Source organism: Xenopus laevis, chromosome 9_10L, assembly GCF_017654675.1.
Source record: "Xenopus laevis strain J_2021 chromosome 9_10L, Xenopus_laevis_v10.1, whole genome shotgun sequence".
NCBI lineage: Eukaryota > Metazoa > Chordata > Amphibia > Anura > Pipidae > Xenopus > Xenopus laevis.
In genome coordinates, this window is record NC_054387.1 from 127509585 (window position 1) to 127520831 (window position 11247).

General features: G+C 41.0%; 1 protein-coding gene across 1 annotated transcript; it reads left to right on the plus strand.

Moving 5' to 3' along the window:
• Positions 1–1426: 1426 nt before the first annotated feature.
• On the plus strand, positions 1427–10960 carry LOC108701964 (kinesin-like protein KIF13A). The gene is made up of 3 exons (XM_041576321.1): positions 1427–1813; positions 7109–9007; positions 10654–10960. Exons 2-3 carry the CDS (start codon positions 7209–7211, stop codon positions 10958–10960), a joined length of 2106 nt encoding a protein of 701 aa, XP_041432255.1. The 5' UTR covers positions 1427–1813; positions 7109–7208.
• Positions 10961–11247: the final 287 nt, after the last annotated feature.

Sequence of the window (11247 nt, forward strand, 5' to 3'; positions counted from 1 at the left end):
GATGTAGTCAGATGCTTACGGATTTACCTTAAGAAAGTGGCTTTCAGAAAAACAGATTACCTTTTGGTGACCATTGGAAGTAATAATTCAGGAAACAGAGCAGCTAAAAGCACGATTGCAAGATGGTTGAAGCACACTCCATCATAGGGATGGCAGCTTCCTGGGCACTCAGAGCCCAGGTATCAGCAGAAGAAATCTGCAGAGCGGCCACTTGGTCATCTTTTTGCACTTTTTCCAAACATTACAAGTTTGATACAAAGGGGCAAATTCACTAAGCCGTGAAGCGCCGAACGCTAGCGTTAATTCGCTAGCGTTTGGCATTTTTGCTACTGCGCAAATTCACTAACGAACGCTGGTGTAGTTTCGCTAGTGTTACTTCGCAACCTTACGCCAGGCGAATTTTCGCTAGCGACGAAACTACACAAATTCACTAACTTGCGCAGTGTACTGAACGCTACCTTTTACGCTAGACTTCCTTCGCCACCTCAGACCTGGCGAAGCGCAATAGAGTAGATAGGGATTGTTTAAAAAAAAGTCAATTTTTTTTCTAAGTCCCAAAAAACGCTGGCGTGTTTTCTACATGATGGCTGATAGGCTGAAAAAGATCGAAAATTTTTTGGGGCTCCCCTTCCTCCCCCCTACATTTCCTAACTCATGGCAACTTAACTAGACAGTGGGCACATGTGTAGGGCAAAATAAAATTTTTATTTGCAGATTTGAAGGTTTTCTAGGCATTTGTAGTGCAGATACGTATTCCTCCATTGAAATTTGAATTTCGCGCCGTATGCAAATTAACCTTCGATAGCGTAACTTCCCTTTATATAGCGAATCAACGCTAGCGCAACTCCGCAACCTTACGCTACCCCTGTGCGCAACTTCGGATTTTAGTGAATTTGCGAAGCGCTGGCGAAACTACGCCTGGCGAAGTGCGGCGAAGTGCGGCGAAGTTGCGCCTGGCGCAACTTCGCATCTTAGTGAATTTGCCCCATATTCTAAAGATCTAGCCTGTTTTGGGCATTCAATTTCGGAGGCGGCTACTGCTGAATAAATGTATAATTGCAGTACTTGGTCTATGTTTTTTGTCCCTCCCTAAATGCTTAGCTTGTTAAGTCCCTTTTTGTGCCCACTGCCATGTGAAAGGAACAGGAAAACTGAAAATCATATCATACTTACCGAGATTTTCATTTCCTGGACTGGAACATGGCAGTGGGCAGGGGCTTCCCTCCCAGGGGTATTGTAATCAGTCAGAAAGAATGAGCGCCAGAGCTGGGGGAAGTCCTTTTATTCGTCACTTCCTGTGCCTTTCTCACGGCAGGAGGTATTAACCCTTTGTGTGCCCACTGCCATGTTCCAGTCCAGGAAATGAAAATCTCGGTAAGTATGATATGATTTTCAGTTATCTGGCAACTTCATTGAAAACAATGCTAGAGTGCACTGACCAATCAGCTGGGGGAGGTGTGTTTAGCCTAGGAGGAGGGTGTGGCTGAGTTGTTATCTGCCTGGTAGATAGAGCTGCCTTGAAGGCATCCTTCATTCCCTATTCTCCCTACTCCTTCTGCACAGGAACTGCTGGGGTTTTTTATGGGTATGTACATACATTATGTGTGTATGATAGCCATGTAATATCTCAGTTAGACAAGATCAGTTTCACTGGATACTGAATGCGGCTGTACCTACAAATCCTCCAGATCAGCTACAGACTGCGGAGCCTCAGCACTAAGTTTATGGGGAAACTTTTATACTATAACTGCCTGAGAACTGCCCCAATACTCAGGCACAGGGACACTGAGACTCTGCTCTGCATTCTGATTGGGTAAGGATTTCTTGTATATTATGTACTGAATGGTATGGGGAAAACTGACAGATACAGACACAAGGATAGTGTGGCAGTTTATAGGAAAATCTTACTAAAAATATGTTTTCTTCGGTGACTAGGCTGTAGTTAGATCTCAGGCAGTGAAAGGGTGTCAGCAGCCTCTCCCTCACTTTGATCTTTGTCCTGTGTGTGTGATAAAGTGTCAGAGCTGAGAGTTTCATGATTCCAAAGGGCAGATATAAAGGGGATACAAACCCAGCTGTAACGCCGTCCTACAGCGCCCCTTAGTTTTCATCAGAAGTTGCAGAAAAAAACTAATTATAGATGTAATAAAATTCACCAATGAGAATTCTACTGATCAAAAGCTTCATTATAAATGCAAAACAACAGACCAATGAGAGTGATGCAGATCATTATAAATGCAAAAGAGCTGACCAATGATTCCCAGCACCATGTCAGGCATCTTGCTGTTATGTTACATATAGAGATAATTATTATATCATTTTATTCTTCATTATATGACACTGGAATCAGACATGGGGATAAAGGACAGACTTGTTCAGTGCTGGGAAACTGGGCTTAAAGCTTCCAACTCCAGTTGCAGGAACAAAGAACACGGAGGTGATACAGATCAGCTGGAGGATTTTTTATTTTTATTTTAAAGCAGCCACTGGCTTTGGAGATTTGGGAAATAGTTTGGGAAAAGTTTTACTGTGCAATATTGCTTTAAGAATACAACCCTGATGTTGCTGGATTACAGCTCCCAGCATGCCTCAACCTTCATTATATATTACATTATTCTGGGATTTGTAGTCCAGCAATAACTCAGTAACATTTGGTTGAGCAGTGCAGCAGGGTTTACAACCCCTTTAACTCCTATAGAATAAAGGCAATATGGCTTCAACACTCAGATCCCTGACCAGCCAGCCCTGATGTCATTCTATGTTTAAAGTCCCATTCAGTTCTAAGGGGGGAGGGAATGCAGCTGGCACTGAGAGGGTTAATTCTTTAGTTAGAGGCGGATCAAAAGCACATAGGGAGGAGGAATCATCACCTGATATATTGTCTGATATAGACACTCCCAGTAACTCTCGTTTGCCAATTCTACTTTCATTATCACTCTATCAGTGTTTTAATATCACTGGGAACATTTACAAGGGGAAATGGTTTGTTTTATTATACATGAATAGAGACTGATGTCTAAGTTGCTACACTGCAGCTGTTGTTACCGGCATCGTATAGAAGCCAAACGCTGGTATTAGTTGCTGGGAGTTATAGTTCTCTTACACTTGATAGGCCATCGGCTGTTGTCTCTTATAAAGCAATATTTTCTGAATTCCGTGGCCCTTTCAAAAGACTATGGGCAGATTTACTAAAGGGCGAAGTGAGTAACGCTGGCGAAGATTCACCAGCGTTACTGTTCTCAGGGACTTCACTGCACAGACGTCATTTCGCTAGTGAAGGAGATAGACGCTACAGGTGATTCACACTCTTATCACCAGGCAAATTTTTGTTCTGGCAAATGGATGTTACTCCGCAAATTCACTAAGATGCGGATTTTACTGAGCGTTACCTCTTTCGCCAGACTTGCCTTCACCAGCTCAGACCAGATGAATTGCAGTGGAGTGTGTAGATCTTCCTCATTCTTATGTTACTTACATCAGGGATCCCCAATCGCCGGGCCAGAACCGGGCCGCGGACACTCCTGCACTGGGCCGCCAAGCCCACAAAAACGAGGCACAGCGCATCCAAACTTGCTGCCTCCCCTGACCCCACCTTCGACCCCACCACCGACCCCTCTGACCCTGGTGCCGACCGACCCGCTAACCCCTCCCTTGATACCTCCAACCCCACTCCCAACCCCTTCAACCCCATCCCCGACCCCACCCCTGGTCCTTGCAAAAAAAACAACAACATTTTTTTGTATTGGTCCCCGGTCCAGAAAAGGTTAGGGACCTCTGACCTACATCATATTATTAAGTGGAAAAAGTTTCTAAGTCCAAAGAAACGCTGGCGTCTTTTCCTTTTTTCAGAGAGATAACCTGCAAAAGGGGTAACCGGGGGGTAACCGGGTTCCCCATACATTTCTAACATATAGAACATAAACTATACAGTGGGCTCATGTGTAGGGCAATATAACAACTCTATTGTCTTTATTAAAGTGGACCTGTCACCCAGACATAAAAATCTGTATAATAAAAGTCCTTTTCAAATTAAACATGAAATCCAATTTCTATTTTTTATTAAAGAATTCATTGCTGTTGTAAACTCATTTAAACATCTCAGCTGTCAATCAAATATTGCCTGCCCCTCCTCTATGCCTTAGGCAATTACTTTCACTTTCCATTCAGCACTTCCTACATGTCACTGCTCTCCCCACATTCCCCACGTTCTCTTTACCGTTTAATTGTGTAGCCAGTACATGGGGATGGACATCAGGTCCCCCATTCTGGGTCACAAACAAGATTCTGAGATGAAGCAAAGCTTGTCTTAATAACAGTGTCCACAAAATGGCTGCGGCCTACTTGTTATAATTATGAATTCCCAGACTAAAGGAAACAAGATTCAAATAATTTATATAGTGTAATTAAAGTTAATTTTGCTTTAAGGTTCCCTGGACTTGTTGCATCATATACGTCTATTCAACTTTATAATTTCCCAGCCGCCATATGCAAATTAGCCTGAGAGAAGACCTCTAACGAAGTTGCACAAGGCAGAATTGAACGATGGCGCATCTTCGCTTTGATTTGCTCACATTGCCATAACGTAAGTAACGCTAGTGAAAATACGCCATCGTTCGGCGCCCTGGACACAACTTCGCATTTTATTAAATTTGCTTTGTTTAAGCAAATTTTCGCCTGGCGAATTGTTGTGATGCAACAATGCAACCTCTAGACATTTTGGGGGCCAGAAAGATAATTTGCTGTGGCCCAGTAATATCTAGTTACACCACTGAGTGGAAGTGATTCCAGGAGTGGAACTAGGGGTAGGCAGAAAAGGCAGATGTCTATGGAGCAACCAGCCTTAAACCAGCAATGTTTTTTGCTCTGGATCCATCTGAGGTGCCACCCCCTTAGCACTTAGTTTATCTGTACCGAAGGGGCTCCAAGAGTGACCATGTGGCTAGTGCAGGCAAATTTCTGATTCAAAAACTGGAAATTCAGCTCTTAAAGTTACAGAAATGGCTTATTGCCACCTGCTTTGCCGCTGCCACCTGAGACGAGTTTTTCAACTGATACAAGGGTATACAGGTATTAAATTCCACTGGCACAGTTACCAATAACAACCACTGAGAAGTTTGCTTTGTTCCGACGCACAAACTTGCAAACAAGTGTCATCAGTATCAGAATGATAGCCACGTAGATGCCACGTATTTGTATGCAGGAGGCTCCCCATTAGGTTTCACTTTGCAGGTGCAAAAACTCATTCTTTTCATGTAGGCAATGGTAAATGTTACTTGATTTCAACTTGGGCTAAACTGAACTTGTTTCATTCTAAAGGGGACCTGCCACCTAGACATAAAAAGCTGTATAGTAAAAATCCTATTCAAATTAAACATGAAACCAAAATTATTTTTTTAAATTACTTCTTACAAAGGAATTTAAAAATCTCTGCTGTCATATACATATACTGTCTGCCCCGCCTTTATACTGCAGGCATAGAGGCAGGGCAGGCAGTTAATTCTACTTTCCACTCTGCACTTCCCAGACGTCACTGCACTCGCCACATTCCCCCTCCCTTCGTATGGTCTATAAATGTGTATCTTGTGTGTGGCATGTGCATCAAGTCCTGTTTTTGGCACATAAACAAGGTTTTGAGATGATGCCAAGCTCGCTTTAATAGCCGTGCTTATAAATTGGTGCCTGCCTGCTTCCTGTGATTGTTTATTCCAAGACTGAAGAAAATCAGATATCATTAATAAAGTGTAAGTAAAGCACTACAGTGCTGGACATGAGGAAGTATAAGAAATAGCCAATCGGAACATTTTGTGTGTGATGGAGTTTCACTAGACACAGGCGACCCCTGTAAATACTATTTCATTATTATCCTAGGACAGTGGGTGAAAAAAAACATTTCATTGCATTTTTAATGAGCCCTATAGTCTTCATTTCTAGTGATGGGCGAATTTCTCCCTTTTTGCTAAAATTTTTTTAATTTCCAGCTAAATTAGCAAAATGGTGAAGAATTTGCAAAAAATTTGTGAAACTCGAAAATTGACACCCCACGTCAATTGAGGACGCGCATCCGTAAAAGTCGCTTGCGTCAATTTTGACGCCGGCATTAAAGTCAATGGGCGGCTGAATAGTGTTGATGCGTGGCGATATTGACGCAATCGACTTTTCGAATGTGCGTTCACAATTTTTTGACACCAGTGAATTTTCATGGGAGTTTTGAAAATGTATTTGCCAGCGCTGAAATGCTGAATTTCTGCACAAATTTGCGCCAGCCGAATTTATTTGCCCATCACTATTTGTTTCCTTTTATTTACCTTATTAAGCCATTGAAAAATGAGAGTTCTTTATTTTTTGTAAAGATCAATCCTTCTTTGCATAGTTAATTTTGTACTTGTTTGGCAGTTTCCAAATATCTTGGACACATTTATCTTGGAGTAGGGACCAAAGCACAATCTGTAAACCCATAATTATCTACATCTGGAGAATGTCTGTATCTTTTTAGCTCTTGCCCACATTTCAATTCACCGAAAATTTGCAAATTTCCTGAGAAATTTGCAAAATGGCAAAGAATTAGCAAAAAATTCATGATACTTGAAAATTGACGCCCGCATCAACTTTGGACACTCGCCCGAAAAGTCGATTGTGTCAATTTTGAGGCAGGTGTTAAAGTCAATGGACATCAGCATAGCGTTGACGTGCTGCGATTTTGACGTGAGCGACTTTTCGGACGCGTGTCCAAATTTTTTTTGCCAGCAATTTTCCTGGGAGATACGCAAATGTATTTGCCGGCTGCGAAATGCAGAAATTCAGCACAAATTCGGGCTAGCAAATTTATTCGCCCGTCACTAATTATTGTAAATTGTAGGCCAAATTGAGAATTCATTTGATGCCATTACTTGCAGATGATTCACTTGCCACTTGTTGCTCTATTTTTGGACCATAAAGGGTAAATTTTATATAAACAGCTACAATTTGTTAACTAGAAGAAGGTAGAATGAAATAGGAAAGAGACTGAACTTAGTAAACTTTGACATCATATTACGCATTTCTATTGAATTTAATATAGTTTAATAAGAAGGTCTATTTTCTGTTATGTTTCTTTATTTTTTTTTTTCAGATCAAAGTAATGGAAGGCGTTAAGTGAAACCCTGGAATAACTGAAAAACCTGGAATAACTTCTAGGCAAAGAAGTTTCAGGATTTAAGCACACCAAAAATATGTCGGAGAGGAGCAACGTGAGAGTGGCTGTTCGGGTTCGGCCAATGAACCAGAGAGAGAAGGCAAAGCAGTCATCTTGTGTTATTTCTATGAATGAAAATAAAACAATTCTGCAGAGCAATGCTGCTGTCAGTCCAGGAAAAGTGCAGAAAGGACCTACAGAATTCATTTTTGATCATTGCTTCTGGTCAACAGATGACTCAGATCCTGATAATTATGCAGGGCAGGAAGAAGTGTTTAGAACTCTTGGGGAAGGAATTATAGAGAATACATACCAAGGATACAATGTTTGCATTTTTGCATATGGACAAACAGGTTCAGGAAAAACATATTCAATGATGGGAACTGATGATGAACCAGGTTTGATCCCAAGATTCTGCTCTGCCTTACTGAACAAAGAATCTAAAGGCACTGTAACTGTTGAACTATCTTATATGGAAATATACAATGAAAAGGTGAGGGATCTATTAAAGCTGAAAAAGAGCAAGACAGAACTCAGTGTTCGGGAACATAACATTCTTGGACCATATGTAGAAGGATTGTCTCAGCATGCTGTTAGTACATGGGAGGATATCAAATTACTGCTTGTAGCTGGAAATAAATGCAGAACCACAGCTGCAACCAAAATGAATGAAGAAAGTAGCCGTTCACATGCCATTTTTACTCTCACTATAACTCAGATATTTCACAACCAAGAGTCTGGTACCTCAAAAGAACTTAACAGCAAATTCAATCTGGTGGATTTAGCAGGTAGTGAGAGGGCATCTAAATCAGGTGCTCAGGGAAAACGTCTTGTTGAAAGTGGCAACATTAATAAATCTCTTACATTCTTAGGCAGGGTTATATCTTCTTTGGCTGAAGAGAAGAACAGAAGACAGAGTTATGTGAGCTATAGAGAATCTGTGCTCACGTGGCTTCTGAAAAACAGCCTGGGAGGAAATAGCAAAACAGTCATGTTGGCCACCATAAGTCCAGCTGATGATAATTATGGGGAAACCCACTCCACATTGGTGTATGCAGAAAGAGCAAGAAAGATAGTTAATGAAGCTACAGTGAATGAGGATACCAAGTTCAAAGCTGTTGCCACATTACAGGAAGAGGTGCTAAAATTAAAAGAACAACTGAAGCATGCTAAAAGTCAGCAATCTCAGGAGCTAAAGTTAAAACTAAAAGAATCAGAGAATCTTCTAAAACAACTTAACTTAAGCTGGGAAGAAAAGCTGAAAAAAACTGAAGAAAATGCCAAAGTGATGCAGGAGTATTTGGAGAGCATGGGTATTTCAGTAGAAGCTTCCGGTATAAAGTGTGCCAAAGACCAGTGTTTTTTAATTAATTTAAATTCTGACCCAAAATCCAATGATTACTTATTATATTATTTACGAGATGATAACAAAATAGGTGCAGGGTCTTCACAAGATTTCAAGTTATCTGGACCTGGAATAGAAGAAGAGCACTGTGTGATTACCATGACTCCTGATGGAGATGTTTTTCTTGTTCCAAATGGAAAAGCTGAGACTCGAGTAAATGGCAATTTGGTCCAGGAGAAGATTCAGTTATATCATGAGGATAAAATTAACCTAGGATCTAATTACTCGTTTATTCTAAACCAACCAAAAAAAAGGCAGCCGAACCACCCAAGTGAAAATAAAAGAGAACTGGAAAATAACCCCAAGCATGAATCTGGCCCACATGAGCAACATCCATATTATCAGCTAAGTGGAAGCCAAGATGATGACAATGAATTTACAAAGTCTTCTTACCTAACTCCAAAAAAAGTGGAAATTCCTGCAGAATCGCGGTAAAGGTTTCTTAGATATATTCCACAATGTGAATGATTTTATATTATTGTCAGTGTACAAGTCTATGTAGATATATAGGGGCAGATTAATCAAAATGTGAGATTAGAGCGCGTCACAGAAAAGATCACCCATGTTCTATTCATCTCTATGGGATTTTTAGAATCATATTTATCAAGGGATGCATTCTAACTTTCACCTATTGATTAACTACGCTTCTAAAAACCCAATAGGAATAAATAGAAAGTGGAAGAGCTCTTCTATGGGGAACTGTAATCTCATTCTTTGATAAATCTGCTCCTAATATGATACAGTTTAGTTTAAATCTAGAAGTGTTCTCAAGATAGTTACAAAAATGTACTAGATTTGTAGACAAAAATATAAAAAAGGGATGTAACCATAGTAATAAGTCAAATCAACTGGACTTGCAGTATTTTTTTTCTCTTAAATATGTTTCACTAGTCATCTGACTTTTTTAATTCTGAATTCTAAATTGCTCAGTTTGATTCATAAAATGGATGCAAGGCATGCTTGTTCTCCAAAAAAAAGTTTTCACCAAGAGCTAGTTTAAAACACTCTCTTGGCGACCCCCCTGGTGCCAAGGTTGTACCAGCTTACCAACTCGGGTCCTGAGTTCCCTTTGCAAGGTGAAAGGTACTGGGAAAACTCTTCTCTGGCAGTGCCTCCACCTAGATCTAGATCCTCTTTCTCTGCCATTCCAGGCAGACTCACATAGAGATGAAGTAGGCATCCAGACTTATCCAGCTCCCAATGTGTCTATAGTGCAAGCACAAAACGACATCCATGCTGAACTGTATCTCTCACCCATCTCCAAAGGTGAATACAGAAATCTAGCATCCAAACTCCAAACCATCTTAGTTGAGTTATCCAGGCACTGGAGGATCCTCTCCAGCCTTTGGCAAGCCTATTGCACTCCACTGAAAGCCAACATGTTGCCTGTGTTGTCACTATGTCCAAAGTGAAACAAAGTTCTGCAGCAGATAACAGCAATCACTGCAACCTGAAACTGTAATGGCGGACAAAGCACATGGCATCCCCTTTTATATGGTTGCACAGCACCACCTTGTGGTTCCTTTTTGGATCAGCCATGCTGCACCAATCCAAAGGCTCTGCCCCTGGAAAATTCAAGCAGAAAACCTGTATCTCAGGCCATGAGGCTCTGGGGAGGGGCCCTTAATCCCTTAAGGTCCCTACATTTATTTGCAAATTTGAATCAAATTTGGACTATTCCCTAGTCGAAGTACACAAAATTAGCTAGAAATTCAAATTTTTTCAATTCGAAAATTCACCTCGACCTCTGATAAATCTGCCGCTAGGTTTTTCATATAGGGGTTAGACATAGAATTAGTGATGGGCGAATTTATTCGCCAGGCGCGAATTCGCGGCGAATTTGCGCGTTTCGCCACCAGCGAATACATTTGCGAAACGCCCGCGAAAATTCGCGGCAAAAACGGGCGCCGGCGTCAAAAACGAGACGCCGGCGCCGTTTCGCGAATTTTTCACAGTTTCACGAATTTCGCGCGAAATTCGCGAATTTTTCGGCGAAGCGAAACGGCCCAAATTCGCCCATCACTACATAGAATTCATATTTTTTTTTACTTTAACCCTAATAATGTTTATATTTCAGATCACATGATGCTCAGTCCTTACCCTCCATTGAAACGGTTCTTGCTATGCTGCAAAAATCACAAGATTCTATAACAGAACTTCAGCAGAACTTTCAAAACTTGGTGGAGAAGCTAGAATCAAAAGAGCTTTTAAACCAACAGGAATGTGCTGCTCTTGAAAATACTGAAGACATGATTATGAAATCTAAAACCTTGCTCAGCCTAATATCTGGGAAAGGAAAGAATGCCTGTGCCTGTTTTCTGGAGCTGCTTGAAAAAGGTATGAGTATCATGAATTTGATTAACAGCTCTAGATTTTATGTGTGAGCTCCCCATGGTCAGCCACTCCATACTAAGTGAAGTACAGCCCCAGTGCTGCTTAACCTGTAGTTCTCTGTAGTGTGCAAGAGGGGTGGAACTTTCAAAAAGATTTTACCTTTTACATTTCATTTCACTTTGGATATGATTCACTTCTCAAAAATGAATTACATTAAACTTGCTTTGTATTATTTTGGTGAGCCTCCGGTGGGTTTTAGGTGGGTTTGCCATGTTATGGTGAATACAAATGATTTCATGAACGTGACAAACAGCAGGTTTAGGGCCTTTATTTTTCT